Here is a 14,626-nt window from a genome sequence, read left to right on the forward strand (position 1 = left end):
CATTGTAAGCAGGGCCGATGCGCCGTGCCATTTTTTCCCCATCCAGGACAATTTCTGTGTGTCAGTGCGTCTCACCAGTGTCGTCTTCATCGCTCCGGTCTCAACATCCCACAGGCGGATGGTGTGGTCCCAGGACGCACTGCAGAGCTCCTCACCGTCACACCACAGGACAGATGACACCGCCTCAGTGTGACCCGATAACGTCATCAGGGGAGTCTAGGTCAAAGTAAAACACATGAACTTCATATTTATTTATCTCTTCATCCATCCGGTTGTATAGATAAGAAGCACCCACCCTGGTGAGACCCAGCTGTTGAGTCTTCTGCTTCTTCCTTGGTCTGTCGGCAGACTCCTCAATCTCATCAGCCTCATCTGAGGGCACTGGCAGCACAGGACGTCATTAAAATCAGCTCTACGTTAATTTGTTCCCGTAAACTCAGGAGGCCTCATACCTGCTGACCATAACTTTAACATTTTGTCCCAGGAGCCACTGCAGAACTGCAAGAATTTGACATTTTTAGCAACTAAAAATTCAACATGCTTTCATCTTTTATTTGCTTTCTCTGCAACTTTGATCCAAGCATACCTTTGAGCCGGTGGGATCGGTGGCGACGGTGTCAACGCTTCCCGTGTGACCTCGGCAGCAATGTCTGGCTTTCACCTTGTTCCTCTCAGAGTTCCACTCCCACAGCAGGATGGTCTGATCGAGCGAGGCCGTCAGGAGCAGAGATGTCAAGCCATCTGCAAAACAACCCCCCCCCAAAAAAGGGCAATTTTTTTTTTTAAATCAAACACACACACAAAATACGCTTTTCTTTCCTGACTAATATGGGTTACTTCCTCCTGCTTACCTCTTTTTACCCAGGCCACATCTTTGACCACATCTGCATGTCCAGCCACGGTCATCACAGCCTTCCCCTCCACAGACCAGATACGGGCCGTCTTGTCATACGACCCTGTCAAGATCCTGCGGTAATCAAACACCAAATCAGGCCCAAGACTGTAATAAAACTCTCAGGGCATCTACAGTGACCACATGTAAATAAAATGTTTTTAACTAATTTCTGTAAGATTTTAAGAAGCCACGTTAAGTCTCATGTAAATATGGTTATCAGACTGAGTCTGGTCAACATTTTCCGCTGCTAAAAGTGTAAGTGCAAAGGTAATAGATGATTGGGTTTCTTTAAATAATGGTAACATGAGAGACAAATTTTGCACAAAAGATAGTGACTAATTTGGACAAAAAAAATAAAATGATGGACAAATTGAATGAAGATATCTGTCATTGGCTCAATAACATTGAAGAAATTGAATTTAATACAGGTTTATACTTGGTGACGCCCTGCAGACACACAATCAAACTCCAACCTTGAGATGATTTGCAAACACAAACTGTATTACGCCCTCCACAGCATTTGTCATCTTACCATTCTGTGTCTGCATCTACGGAGCTGATCCAATCATCGTGCATCATACACTCCTCAGGCTCTGGTGCCGTGATGCGCTCCACATACTCAATCTCCACCACTTCTTCCTGTAACACACACACACACACACATTACAGCTAGATATTGCCGTTTGGTTTTGATCTAATTTCCCCTCATCTTTCTGGCTCCCGACTCCAGGAGCAGTTTACACTCAAAGTTGGCTGATCTTACCGTTGATATCCCTTCTGTTTCCATGTGAGCGGACAGTGATGTTCGCAGGAACTGTCCCCTGACCAGGAAGTCAAAGTCCACTTTGCCATGAGATGCTGCAGACAGAGAAATATCCAACACATGAGGTGATAACCTGATATCCCCCCGCAACATAAACACAAGTATGGCTACTCAGAGAGGATGAGAAATTGCTCATACAATCAATCATACAATTTGCAGACTGCGGTGGCACACAATAACAATCAGGAGTAGTTTTTAGTCTCTACCATTTTTAGCCTCCAGAAGTTTGTTGATGACATTGCTGAGGTCCTGCACCTCCGAAGCGCCAAGAATGGAGAAAGGCACATCATCCACCACGTACCTGGAAAGGTGAGAATATGTCAGGAGGTGAGTAAACATCATGTAATCGACCAGGTCCACTTGTTCACACTTAATCGATTCATTTGTAACCGTTTTATTTGCATGTAATCCAGCAGTTTGTTTTAGCCACGGCTAGCTAGCTAAAGTCAATCGATATTAGCTACTAGCTGTAGATAAACCAAAACCTTGAAAGTACAAACATAACTTTGAATTAAAGTACTTTTCGACAATAACGTCTTGAATCGATTATCATATAATATACCCAGGAAGTTAGTAAGCACTAAAAAGCTCAGTCCATTCCAGTTCGGTATTTATTCTCATTACAACAATTAGTGCTTACCTTTTATTCTCCGTGAAGAATCTCGCCTGTAACTGCGACATTTCTCGTCTAATACGGATATTTACCTCAATCGATCACTAAATGCGTGAATAATTACAGTCAAAAAAGTGTGTGATCTAATAGTTTCTATCCAGCCGACTGGCGCAGTCTCGCCATGTGGTATCAGACAAGGCGCTTCAATCGAGCAAAGATTGTGTTGATATAGATCGACAAACGACTTGTAATGTCTGGCCATACTTTTTATTGGAGCTGACAGCAGAATAAATGGGTTATTTCACATGGATGCAAAGGGAATCAGTTTGGACTTCCTTGTTTGAAAACACATTACAGTACTTCCACATTGTACTTTATCATTACTGAAGGCAAAAGCGAGCCAGACGTTGCAACCAGGTATTATTGAAACCAAGAAGAAAACAAAAAAAATGGTTTTGTCAGACTGAGGAGGTAGAACAAGGGTTTTTGATACCTTTTGTCATAAACTAAAGCGAATAAAATTAAAATTGGAATTCAAATATTTGATATTTTTTGGCATTTTATTACAACTTTAAAATGATTAATGATCATATAAATGTACTGACAATAGTTTGAATGTAATCATCAATATAAAATTAAATAAAAAGGAAAAAAAAGGAGTTTATGAATTCAATAGATTGAAAATACTTTTTAAATTATTAAAACTGCTTGGTGGGCTGGATAAAAAAGGCAAAGCGGGCCAGATGTGTAAAATGTCTGAGCTAAGGCATTAAAATCTCTGCACTTTCCTTTATTTACGTCAAACAAGGCACCAAAAGCATCAGTTATCATGCTGCAGTTTTTAATAAGATGTTCTACTGCATTTAAACAAAGATCATATCTCCACTAGTTTGATCAAAAAAAAATAAATAAAATTGAAAAGGTAACATCTCAATTAGGCTGAAGTCCAGATCTGTAGAAAAAGGTAAAATAAGTGGATAAGGTGATATTCACTCTGTTTGATTGCATACAATGGAAAATAATTTCTCCTGTGTAGTAGAAAGTCAGATCTCCTCTTAAATGTGTTTAATTCAGTGAGAAGGGTAAGCTTATAGAGCACGTATCCCTCTCATCAGAAAGTGCATCCTAGTGTCTTTGAGCAGGATAGTGAACCCTGAGTTGCTCTTGTAGAATTTTCTCCACTGGGTCTTTAACAAAACTGTAATCAATCGTGAACTGGATCGTCCAAATGACAAACACATAATGTGGGAAAATATTTTTATTTCACCAGACAAGACAGTCTGGGTCACAACCATCTTGACGTTCAGTTCATTGCCCTGCACTTAAAACACGTCTGATACAGATTTGTTCCCAGAATAAAAAAAATGTTAAAAAAACTCTACAGGGCATCACATTATAAACTTAAAACATCTTTTAAAGAGATTATGATTTCCCAACCGGCCATCTGTTATAAAAGCAGATCACTTGATTTGTTTTTGAACAAGGTTGGAACGGGCCCTTGACACTACCTATAGGTGAGCACGTGACTAAAATGACAAAACTTGAAACAACTATATACAGATTTATGTTCAATCCTCTTCCTCCTGCTCCTTTATCTTCTTCTTCTTCTTTTTCTTCTTCTCTGTCGACTGCAGGGGGAGAGATTCAATTAGAATTCAAGTTACAAGTAGGAAAAGTTTTCAGTTTTGAAGAGTTAAAATTCCACCTGTGCTACTTCTGCTTCCTCCTCTTGCTCCTCGGGCTCTGGCTCGGGCTCCGCTTTCTTGTCCTTCTTTTTCTTCTTTTTCTTGGGAGGTTCTTCTGCCACCTCTGAGGTTTCAGGCTCCTCATCTGACAGGCATGCATTCAAATTACTTTTAAGATTCAGAAAAAAAGGGTGTAGGATTTGTACAGTTCAAGTCCACCGACCTTTCACAGCCTCCTTTTTAGACTTTTTTGATTTGACCCCCGCTGTGACAGGCTCTTCGATAGCCTCCTCCTTCTCCTCTACTTCTTCAAACTTCCTCTTCTTGGAGGTGGAAGGAATGGTCGAGTCCCCGGACGGATCATATATTCTCACTTCACTGTCAAGACAATTAAAGTCAACACCTTGGATTATTTGGATTCGAGGAGGAGAGAGAGAAAAGAAGTTGATATGCTCCTCACCTCTTATGCTGGTATCTGTCTGCCTTGGCCATAGCTTTGCCGGTCCCACTGATCCTTCGGATCTAAAATAAGAATTCAGGACATACATAAGCACTGACATGGCAAACCGCCTCTGAACTTCCATTTCTTTTCTTGTGCAGAAACATCTCCTTGTTCAGATGATACCGGAGAAACGTTGAAAATGGGCAGGTGATGGTTTTTATTGTACTTACTCCCCTCTCCTCCAGCTGACGTAGTCTGGCTTCCAGCTTTGCCCTGTTCTCTGCTCCCATTTCTGCATTGGTGTCCTCTCCCAGGGCGTCATAGCGGATTGCGAGGGCGGTTTTAGCCGCCAACATTCTGGAGATCTAAGAAGGCCAAGCAGAGAAGCAGTCATTTATAACTATTTTGTTGAACCCTGAATTTTGAACTGAGTGCCAGGTGCCTCGGATCCTACCTTGCCCTTATTTTTCGCAGTGGTCTGACCCACAAGAGAGGCATGGTAGATGAGCCCATATTTTGGGGTGTCTTTACGCGTCTTCAGGGCTCTAAATAGAGCCTTTTCTGCGCCGAGGATCTGGACTGTGGAGGCCGGATGCTTGGCAAGATTCAAGAGGGAACCTGGGCGACAAAAGCCAAAGTCAACACGCAGTTCTTCTCAGCGCTGTCACTCCAGGCGTCTTTGCCATAAGCTCAGAAGAGGTAGTGACTTAAAAGCCCTCAGTAATTTTCAGGAGGTTGACAGTGTCGTGTTCATCACTGCTTGGCAGGAACTCACACAGCAATCACTTTGACTTACCAGCATGAGAGATGAGACGGGCACCAACCAGCTCGCCCACCATCACTGTCAGGTTGGGGGCGATCGCAGTCATTCGGTTCTTGAGGTAGTCGTAGAGCTGAGCGCGGTATTCTGAAATCTCAATCACCTGCACAGAGAGCGAAATGCACTTCAAACTTCCTGACAAACGGACAGAGGACAACAGAGTTCTGACAGGTGACTGCTCAGATGAGGTAGTGACTTAAAACACCCACATTATGAATTCAAGATGAAGACAGATTGTCATTATCATCACCACAGGCACATAATGAATCCGGGATTGGCATGTGATGGTGGAAAAAGCACGAACCTGGTCACACAGGTGTCTAATGTTACCAATGTCTTGTTCAGACACCTCTGTTCCCATGGAGATCTCGGCAGCCAGTTTGACCTCAGCCTCTATCTCCTCAGGGAGAAGCTCTGATAGGTCTGTGGTTGCCACGTTTGTGCGATCACCTGGAATAAAAAGATTTTGAGGGGCACTTTAAAAATTGGATGTGTGATCCAATTTGGACGATAGCTATGTAAACAAGTCTCACAACATACCTATTTTGTGGACACTTTTGCAATAGGCCAGGTTGTCTGTGATGACTTTCCCCAGCTCAGGGAAGTGCCAGCCATACCATTCTCTGCAGCGCATTATGTAATTATTCAGTTCCTTGTCCAGGTCATCCAGAAGAGCTAAGGGGAGGGAGGGGAAAATGTATGGGGATGACCTTCAAGACTACTGGAAGCAAAACTATAAGACAAGTGGGTGTATTTAAACAGGGGGTTGTTGTGAATGAAAGGAGGACTTGAATGTTGAAGATAGATGGAGAAAAGTTTTTTTTTTGGAAACTACTGATTAATGTATCGTCATGAATACATTAGACTGACACTGAGAGTTGCACTGGTGGAGCCTTCAGGATCATCCAATAAATAACTGAGCTCATGTTTATGCCCATTAATGTGAGGTATTTCTTTGAGGTAAGTCCTCCCAATGAAAGATTAATGACACCATCGACCAGATTAAAGCACAAATAACTGAACATCATTGTCAGGAAGAACAAAAAGTACTTACATATGGCCTGCACAATCATTGTGTCCACTTTGTCTGGACTGAACTTCAGCTTGTAGCGGGACAAGCTGAAAGATACAAGACAAACAAGATACATTTAAGTAAGTGATTTGAAAATCCACAGTCCGCCCCGTGTTTCGGCAGTGAGTGATGCCTCATTGGTAGTGACGAATGCTGATGAAAATCTACAGTCGGGTTTCAGACAGCAGGTATAATCATGGGCGATGGCATCTTTACAGGAGGTCTATGTGCAGCACTGACCTGTGAGCCAGACCCAGAGACATGGCACTCATCTCTCTGGGAGGGAGTCCACTGATGAGCCCCCCCATCTGGCTCCTGATGCACCTCATCAGCTCAGCTACGGCCGGGCTGTGGACACAGCTCACGTCCAGTTTGTCCTGTCAGTGGCAGATTACACATTATTACAGGCTGGCAAAACTGCAAATAATGGGAATGCTCCAGTGCCCTCAACTGTGATGGTTGGATTAATTTTTTTAACAATATTGGACCTTCAACGTCTTTTATGGTTGCTTTACTTTTCAGTTAATTAAATTTTATACATGTATTCAATGATGCATTGGGGAGGCAAGCTACTGTCTTACTTTGATAACCCCACCAAGTTTGGCATCGCTGACGGCCAGCTGCTCGTGGGCCTCCTTGGCAACAAACTTCTTCAGCACTTTCTTCAAACTCTTTCCGATCTTTCCCTCAACCAGGGCAGTGGCAGCTGAGTGTTAGAAGTTTATGGACAGGAATCAGATATGGCCACAATACCACAGGACAAACAGATCTCTTAGGCAACATGACGCATTCTCTTAACATCTTGTTTTTCCAATGGTGCTTAATGAAACATGTAATTACCTGCTAAAGCCTCTGTTGTATCTTGAAATTTCTCGAAGTGCCTCAGTTTTACACTGTCGAGTGTCGACAACAGAAATGTTAGTAAATGAGATTACCATAGAACTTCATCGGTCAGTGATCGAGGCTCAGGTTGACCCAGCACTTACATTTGGTTTGCCTTTTCGGGAGTTTCAAACTCTTTGTACAGACTGTCCACTTGCTGCAGTTTAGATTCATCGACAACCTGAAAAAATGACTTAAAGTGAGATGCTGTTTCGTGCTTAACAAACACTGTAATCCAGGTTCAAATGTTATAATGACGAAATATTTCAATGGGAATGCGGACGACCTCGGTGTCCACACGTGGTTGTAGGGCCTGCAAACTGCTAGTTACAGTTAGCTTGTAAACGAGCAAGCGCGAACTTTTAAAGATTGTCTTGCTTAAAATTAAAAACGAGCACAAACGGTAAGATAAACGTTTGACGATGACATATACACGTTGCGAATAAGTGGGCATCGGAAATACCATAAATGCATTATTTAAACATTAGCTAGGAAACGCCTGCTAATATGAGCTAACGCTAGTTACGTGTGCGTAAGCCCATTATTGCGATGATAATAAAAAAAAAAGTTACGGTCATACTTTGAATATTGCGTATCCAGCGGCGGTCTCGAACAAGACGAGCATTTTGGCGAAAGTGTCGGGTTATTTTCTGAATTTCGGAGGCTCCCCGGTAGAGAGGGGTTAACAGTGCTTCCCGTCCCCACGCCGCTTTCGGTGTCTGACTGCTACACGCGGCGATCTGTGGACCAGACAGGAAATGGTGTGGTTGCCAGATCCGTGGGCGAAATTCCCCAATAGATTAGTCTTTTTTTATAGTCGCATCGATGCTAATCAGGCCCTCAATGACAGACAGGGCGACTTTTTAAGTACAATAATAAACCCAATTCGACTTTTCTATAGTTTTATTCTCACCAGATCTGAGATATTCTTTCAAATACTTATTTTACTACACTGGAAATTACATTCCTACATTTCAATCCTTAAGAAGTAGAGGTTTCCATCAAAAAATAAATAGAGTACCGCTATTCTCTTTTAAATATTCCTTTTTTGTTTTTCTTTTGTTTCGTTTTGGAAGTAAAACGTTGTGTTAATGAAGAATTTGTCCTTGTCTTCATGTTTATCTGGCAACCTTGGTGGCCGCGCGACTGAACCCTCGCGAGAAACCACAGAACTTAAAAAACACATTTTAATACTTTTAGACAAAAAAAAAAAAAACCTATTTGAGATCATATTTATTCTTACTATTGAAATAAGAGTCATTTTAGTACACTAACGGGTTGATTAAAAAAATTGTACTGCGTTTACATGTTCTTCCGGTTATTGCGGAAGTGACGAACAGTATGTTTGTGGAGCAAAACACGACCATGTGAGAAGTGCGTGGTGTCAGGCAGGTAAAATCTTAAGATTCATTCAACTCCGTGAAGACAGACTCTCTGTGGACAGTATGGGTGACCCGGTCCTCTACCCCCCGCCGGACTTCAGCTGCCCGCCATCGAACTCCTTCCTGCCACAGCAGCAGCCCCGTCACAGCGGCTTCCAGCCCGGCATGTGGAGCTGGGTTGAAACGCCGACCGAGCCGGGACCCAGGCTGGACCCCCGCGGCCCGCCGGGCTGGTTCCACGGGGCGTCCGCGGGTGAGGTTACCCGACCCGGCTGGGGAGTCCACGGACATCAGCATCCATATGGTGAGTATCTGCACCGAGCAGAAGGTCCCAAAGTGTGATCCACAGGTTGAAGTTTCCTTGTTTTCGAAGTTGAAAAAAAAAAAAAAAGGCAGATAATAAATTGAAAATAGATAATATAGCAGTAATGCTCCTTTGTTGTCAACGTTAACAAAATATTTTTTTTAGCAATGAACTTTTATTGACAGCTGGGATGTAAAGTTTAGATTTAATTTAAATGTACTATGAATGATCTGTATATATCAAAGAAGTATTTATTTACTATTGGGAATTGCATACTAATAAATATACGGGTGGAAATTCTTTACCAGCAAATTCATTGAAATACAGCACCTTAAATGCGTTCCCTGATTTTATAAATAAATAGATATTGTAACATTTTCCAGACCGATGTTTTTTTTAATATAATTATCTTTCCTTTAACCTTTGAATGTTCCTCCAGGCCAGCACTTTGGTCACGAGTGGTATCAAACTGGACACCAGGGTTGGAGGAACAATCACGGATCCACCGGGAATTATGGAAAGAAGGTAGCTGCTAACTCACAACCCTGCCGATGGTGCAAAGTACACTGACAGCAGTGGAGTGAAGGTTGACATTTTTGTTTCCCCCTAGCAGCAGCAGCAGAGGACTAAAAAAGAACCAGAGTATTCCCATTTTTGTGACACTTGTGACCGGGCCTTCAAAAACTGGGAGAAGTACAACGAACACATCGCTCAGCATGTGAAGGTGGGTTCCCATTGTGACGTAGATTTTCACTGATTTCGCCATTCTTGTCTGACTGTCTAACTCCATCCCAACCTCTCAGTGTTCTGTGCCCGACTGCAGCTTCATGGCTCATGAAAAACTAGTCAGCATCCACTGGAAAAATGTAAGATCAGATCCCTTGCAGAGCATTTCGAAATGTGAGTTCTTGGTATTAACCTTTCCATGTTTACCCCGTGTCCTTCGACTGCAGAACCACGCTCCAGGAACAAAAAGAATAAAGCTGGACACGGCAGAGGAGATTGCCAAATGGAGAGAAGAGAGGCGCAAGTTGGTATTTGCATGCGGACATAAGAGTGATGTTCACTCACTAACGCTGTTGCTAAACAGCCGCTCCCATCTCTTTTTCCAGAAACTACCCGACGCATCAGAACGTAGAGAGGAAGAGACAACTGATGGCGGAGCGGGAGAAGGCGGGGGCCGTTCTCGACACCGCTCAGTTCGGGTGATTTACTTTAACCTTCTTATTTTGCTCAGTGCATCTTCTACACCCCTGCTCTTGGCAGCAGGAACTCAGATGTCTTTTCTTTTGGTCCTGGACAGACGAATGACAGGCAGAGGACGGGGGAGGGGTCGGTTCCAAGGGAGGGGTCACAGAAGCTTCCAGGGGCGACAACCGCAATGCCCCCGCCCATCGCACAGCTGGGCCGCTGGGATCCGCTCCCCTCAGGCCCAGCCAAGGCAGACCAGTGATCCTCTGGGTTTGCTGGCCTGTAATGACCACGGTGAGAGCCTGAAGTTTCATCTTTTTAGTCCCTCTCCTAGTTCCTAGAACCGTCTCAGCTCCCACTCTGAGGCCGGGTCTTTTTACGCTTCCACAGGAATTCATAGGTGCTCGGTGGAACGCATTTCTCATGCCTGTGACCATATACTTCTTGCAGAGCGACATTTTTAAAGGCTATGGTGGTCAGAAGCTCTTAGAAATGGAACAACGAAGAGGTACAAGCTCTTCTAGCCTGCAAGGCCTCAGAGGGATTTCCAGGGCTCGCAGAGGAACATCTACATTTTGGACCAGACTAAGTGCAGAGTTAGCTAACAGGGTTCTTCACACGGTGAAGCAGTGCAGGGAGACGATAAAAACACTTCAGCCGTGTGATGGTCCATGGTTATTTTTCCATGAACGCTGTGGCAGCTTCCACCTCCATGTTGTCCGTGTCTTCTCCCTCTTCCTCTTTGGTGTTTTGTTTGTTAGTGTAGCGGTTAAGGTGAACATCACAAATGCTGGTGTCACACTGGTCCCTACTGTGGTCCCTCACTGCCTGTGGGAATGCAAAACTAAAAGGTTTCCCTGGAGGACGCTACTTCCTGGAACCAAATTCGAGTTAAGCATCTTAAGAGGGTATTTATATTTCTATCTGGCTCAGGTTGATATCCAAGGAACCGTTTCACGATGCATCTGCTCGTGTTTTGTAAACAGGGTTTGGCAGATAAAACCCAAACTCCTCGTTACCTTTAGAGTTTGGTCACGTGACATCAACAAACCAACCCAGGTCTTATCAGTCAGACAAATAAAATGAATGCATATGTCAATTTTTCTGTCTCCGACACCAGACTCTGACCGAGAGGACCAGGTGTCTGAGCCCCGAGCTGACGGGCTCACCGTGGCCCCCAAACAGATGAGCTCGGCTCTGGGGTCCCTCATGACAAACTACGGCTCCATGAGCGAGAGTGAGAGTGACGAGGAACCTCAGGGTGAGTTCACCTTCTATTGTCGTCCCACCGCAGAACAGAGGCACGAACAACGAAGACGTGAAAACAGCTGTGTGTGCAGATTTTATGTAGTTGGATTTAAAACGAGTGTTTCCGACATGATTTCCTTCTTCCAGCCATCGCAATCCAGAGGACCGCAGAACCAGTGCCAGAAAATCAGGGTTTTCAGAACGCATATCCCCCGGTGTCTCAGGAGGGCCAACCGGCCAGATGCCCTGAAACCTCCTCTCAGGGGGCCGAGGCACTCGGAGACCCCGGTTCCCCAAACAACCGCAGGGGCCGCAGAGGAAGAGGAGGTAGGGGTGGAAGGGGCGGTAGACGCAGGAACCAAGATTCGCCGCAGAACAGCCGGCCCACTCTTCTTGAGATGGTAAGGAGCTGGAGCAGATTCCAAAACCTTTTCATTTTCACGTGTTAAATCTACACCATCCAACCCCAATCACCACATCTTTTTCTTTCTTTTTTTTTTTTTTTTAAGTTGCTGGCTCCAGACATCCGCCACGAGAGGAACATCCTCTTGCAGTGTGTGCGTTATGTCGTGCGCAACAACTTCTTCGGCGTAGGGTGCAGCAGTCCCTGCCGGCAGGACAGGAACAGCATGCCAGCAGACAGGGGGGTGCAGGAAGACCTGGCAGAAGAGGTCAGAGCTGCAGAGCCAGACGCCGGAAGCTCCGCACAGGGTGAAATGGCAACTAATGACGAGCAGATGGAACTGACCGGAAGCGCGTTGGCTACAGCTGAACCGAAACGGGACCAGGGCCCGCTGAGCAATGAGCCATCCTGTCATCCCAGCATGGAGAACGGACTGCGTGCTGCTGCAGGAGGTTTTGATCGGGTTGCAGAGGAAACCTCTGACAGAGAGGACGGTGTTTGTGCTACATTAGCAGGCGAAGCCGCCTCTGCAAATGTCTATAATGATGAGATCTGGGAGACCCCCGGCGCCGGGATGGAAACACAGATCCACATGTAGCCATAACCCTGGGTGTTTATGGCATTTCTGTTTTTACGCTATTTCTTTCAGTATTTTTTGATACGACGTTTCTGCAACTCTGTGCTCTGCACACTGTCCTGTAGACACATGCCTTTTATTTCCCTCAATAAAGCACATCAACATTTACTATTTACAGATGTTATATATTTGATAGTAGGCTCTGTAGACGTGTGATCCCTGACACTGCTATTTGCAATCTCACTCTGTGTGTGTGTGTGTGCGCGTTTTGCCCTATGTGACGTCACAGGCCAGCGTGTTCATGGCCGAGGGAGGAGTGTGCTGGGTCACACAGGGGGGAGCCGTGATGTCACACAGGAGGTGGCAGATGAATATTCGCGGGTGGCAATATGTGTGCATGTGTGCGGGCGTCCGTATCGGCAATTGGACGCATTCAGTTCTGAAACAACCTACCCTGCAGCTGCGTCTCCGCCCACCGGCAGTGACCGAGTGCAACAAACGAGCGTTTCCACGGTGACCGTTACCGAGCAACCACCTGAACTGTTGACACCCCTCCCCTCCACCCCACCCCAAACACACTTATCGAAAATAAACTTCTCCATAGGAATGTGACTCAACTAACGAGACAACCGTGTAGATTTGACTTTATTTATATAAGAGGGGGGGGAAAAACTACAACAATGGCCGCCAGTGTGCAGGTGGACCCGCCGTACGTGGAGTTTGCAGACATAGAAGTCGGTCGGGTTTACAGGAGGACCGTCACGGCCACCAACTCCGGGAAAACCTCCAAGAAGATGCTTTTCGGGAAGCCCCAGTCGAAGGTAGGGAGGTCTTCTGACAGCTCTCCACTACGGGTCTTCAAGTCGGTTCTCTAAATGTAAATATTTTATGTTTGTTTATCCTGCTTTAAGCAGCATATGTAAATAAATGCATCATAATCATTCCAGTAATTCTAGTAAAAGTACTTGTGAACAGTACTGTGAACAGTCTTGCACTGGATCAAGTTCTCTAATACCTGTCACTTTCTGTGTCTGTCATACAACAGCTTTTCAAGTTCACGGCGCCGGGTCGAGCCAAGATGGTGGCGCCCGGTCTGTCGGTGAGCGGCGTGCTGGAATTCACTGCAGAGGGAGAGGAGAAAGTTAAAGACCGCCTTCTTCTTTACTTGGACCCGCCGGAAACCATAGAGATCCCGCTGCTGGTGTAAGCGAGCACACGCATTGTCATGGAAACAACCAGGTATCTACATGAATTCAGTGACACGACCTTCAACCGTGCGTGACCTTCCAGGTTCCCCAAGGCTTGTCTCCTGCTGATGGACCCGGAGCTGGACTTTGGTTGTGTTGCGGCAAACAGTAAGGTGATGAGTAGATATCATCCCATCATCAACCAAGGATCTGCACCAGGTCGGTCAAAGACGTGACTCTTCTTCTCCTTTGGGTTGTTTCCCTCCATGGGCACAGCCAATCATCTGCCTTCCTCTAACCCTCTCCTCGCACACCTCTTAACTTCCTCTTCTCTTTCCCTCCACCTATGAATGTCCTCTCTGGTCTTCCTTTGGACCTCCAACCTCACCTTCTACCCCAGATCTTCACCATCCCTACTCCGTCCATGCCCAAACCATCTCAATCTTTCATTATCTCCAGCACATCTGATCCTCTCCATCCTCTCCGTTTGCACGGGTTCTCCATCTCCTTAAGCAAGGACATGGTTATCAATTGCATTTATGGAATTTCTGTGTTTTCGTGTCTAGGTGCCTTCCAGCTGCAGTACCAGGGAGACCCCTCCATCGCAATCTCCCCCTGTGATGGCGTCATGGCAGCTGGCGCCACACAGTGGCTGAAAGTGGAACTGCGGGCAGACCGACCCAAGATGATGAACGAGAAGGCTCTGTGAGGGTTCTCTTCCAAACAACCTCCAAAGCTCCGCTAAATGTTTGTTCGCTTGCAATTGAGATGAATTAGAAACTCGGTCACGGCTTCTTAATGTGCGTGAATGGTCACCTCTTTAACGTCCATGATGGACCGTCTAACCTTCAAATCCAGTGATTGCGACGCCTGCAGAACCACCCCGGTCCTGGTTTAGCACCTCACCACCATCTCTTTCTGTGTGTGTCTCTAAAGGGTCAAACTTCAGAACGGCTCCTCCGTGGTCCTCCACATCAAAGCGGAGGTGCTGGACACGCACCTCGAGATCTTCGATCTGCAGGTGCTTCGGAAGAACGAGTGTTCTCGGAGATGCCCGGGTCCACGATGATGATGATGATGATGTCCTGCTTTGCTGTACCGT

General features: G+C 45.4%; 4 protein-coding genes and 1 non-coding gene across 7 annotated transcripts in view; 2 read left to right on the forward strand and 3 right to left on the reverse strand.

Moving 5' to 3' along the window:
• Window positions 1-2,516, reverse strand: part of wdr12 (WD repeat domain 12) — a 4,589-nt gene extending 2,073 nt beyond the window's left edge. The window contains exons 1-9 of one of the 2 annotated variants that reach the window (XM_086147893.1): window positions 2,359-2,516; window positions 1,925-2,019; window positions 1,659-1,753; window positions 1,428-1,534; window positions 851-967; window positions 587-758; window positions 453-498; window positions 296-381; window positions 76-216 (exon numbers count right to left, since the gene is read on the reverse strand). In XM_086147893.1, the coding sequence (XP_086004019.1) occupies window positions 76-216; window positions 296-381; window positions 453-498; window positions 587-758; window positions 851-967; window positions 1,428-1,534; window positions 1,659-1,753; window positions 1,925-2,019; window positions 2,359-2,399 (900 nt within the window). In that variant the 5' untranslated portion in view covers window positions 2,400-2,516. The remainder of the gene's footprint in view (window positions 1-75; window positions 217-295; window positions 382-452; window positions 499-586; window positions 759-850; window positions 968-1,427; window positions 1,535-1,658; window positions 1,754-1,924; window positions 2,020-2,358) is intronic. The other variant, XM_086147894.1, reaches the window with a different exon arrangement.
• Window positions 2,517-3,574: 1,058 nt separating this feature from the next.
• Window positions 3,575-7,954, reverse strand: nop58 (NOP58 ribonucleoprotein homolog (yeast)). The gene is made up of 15 exons (XM_086147892.1): window positions 7,813-7,954; window positions 7,337-7,413; window positions 7,191-7,243; window positions 6,932-7,056; window positions 6,591-6,727; window positions 6,333-6,397; window positions 5,819-5,953; window positions 5,583-5,728; window positions 5,255-5,381; window positions 4,913-5,076; window positions 4,689-4,823; window positions 4,477-4,538; window positions 4,240-4,394; window positions 4,037-4,161; window positions 3,575-3,959 (listed from the first exon to the last, which is right to left on the reverse strand). Exons 1-15 carry the CDS (start codon window positions 7,855-7,857, stop codon window positions 3,900-3,902), a joined length of 1,611 nt encoding a protein of 536 aa, XP_086004018.1. The 5' UTR covers window positions 7,858-7,954; the 3' UTR covers window positions 3,575-3,899.
• Window positions 5,451-5,536, reverse strand: LOC147233260 (small nucleolar RNA SNORD11B). Its single transcript, XR_015106315.1, has one exon. It is a non-coding gene; the product is annotated as a small nucleolar RNA SNORD11B (small nucleolar RNA).
• Window positions 7,955-8,580: 626 nt separating the features above from the next.
• On the forward strand, window positions 8,581-12,505 carry nufip1 (nuclear FMR1 interacting protein 1). 2 transcript variants are annotated; one of them, XM_086147899.1, is made up of 10 exons: window positions 8,581-8,918; window positions 9,358-9,443; window positions 9,529-9,642; window positions 9,722-9,784; window positions 9,872-9,948; window positions 10,031-10,123; window positions 10,222-10,403; window positions 11,230-11,370; window positions 11,505-11,758; window positions 11,867-12,505. In XM_086147899.1, exons 1-10 carry the CDS (start codon window positions 8,678-8,680, stop codon window positions 12,356-12,358), a joined length of 1,743 nt encoding a protein of 580 aa, XP_086004025.1. In that variant the 5' UTR covers window positions 8,581-8,677; the 3' UTR covers window positions 12,359-12,505. The 2 variants fall into 2 exon arrangements, with proteins under 2 accessions (XP_086004025.1, XP_086004026.1); XM_086147900.1 differs by having other exon boundaries at window positions 9,532-9,642.
• Window positions 12,506-13,017: 512 nt separating this feature from the next.
• LOC147233262 (cilia- and flagella-associated protein 47-like) overlaps window positions 13,018-14,626 on the forward strand; it is a 48,917-nt gene continuing 47,308 nt past the window's right edge. Inside the window, exons 1-5 of the mRNA XM_086148520.1 lie at window positions 13,018-13,158; window positions 13,383-13,540; window positions 13,628-13,743; window positions 14,091-14,229; window positions 14,461-14,545. Coding sequence (XP_086004646.1) covers window positions 13,018-13,158; window positions 13,383-13,540; window positions 13,628-13,743; window positions 14,091-14,229; window positions 14,461-14,545 — 639 coding nt within the window. The remainder of the gene's footprint in view (window positions 13,159-13,382; window positions 13,541-13,627; window positions 13,744-14,090; window positions 14,230-14,460; window positions 14,546-14,626) is intronic.

Source organism: Fistularia commersonii, chromosome 6, assembly GCF_037954325.1.
Source record: "Fistularia commersonii isolate RoL2024-O1a breed Wild chromosome 6, RoL_Fcom_v1.0, whole genome shotgun sequence".
Classification (NCBI taxonomy): Eukaryota; Metazoa; Chordata; class Actinopteri; order Syngnathiformes; family Fistulariidae; genus Fistularia; species Fistularia commersonii.

Coding starts and splice junctions, on each gene's coding strand:
- nop58 (XM_086147892.1), bottom strand. CDS start 7,857: ATGCTCGTCTTGTTCGAGACCGCCGCTGGATACGCAATATTCAAA. Junction 4,539..4,688: donor GTCAGCTGGAGGAGAGGGGA/GTAAGTACAATA, acceptor TTCTTATTTTAG/ATCCGAAGGATCAGTGGGAC. Junction 4,395..4,476: donor GACAGATACCAGCATAAGAG/GTGAGGAGCATA, acceptor TTGTCTTGACAG/TGAAGTGAGAATATATGATC.
- nufip1 (XM_086147899.1), top strand. CDS start 8,678: ATGGGTGACCCGGTCCTCTACCCCCCGCCGGACTTCAGCTGCCCGCCA. Junction 9,785..9,871: donor TCAGCATCCACTGGAAAAAT/GTAAGATCAGAT, acceptor CTTCGACTGCAG/AACCACGCTCCAGGAACAAA. Junction 9,949..10,030: donor TGGAGAGAAGAGAGGCGCAA/GTTGGTATTTGC, acceptor CTCTTTTTCCAG/AAACTACCCGACGCATCAGA.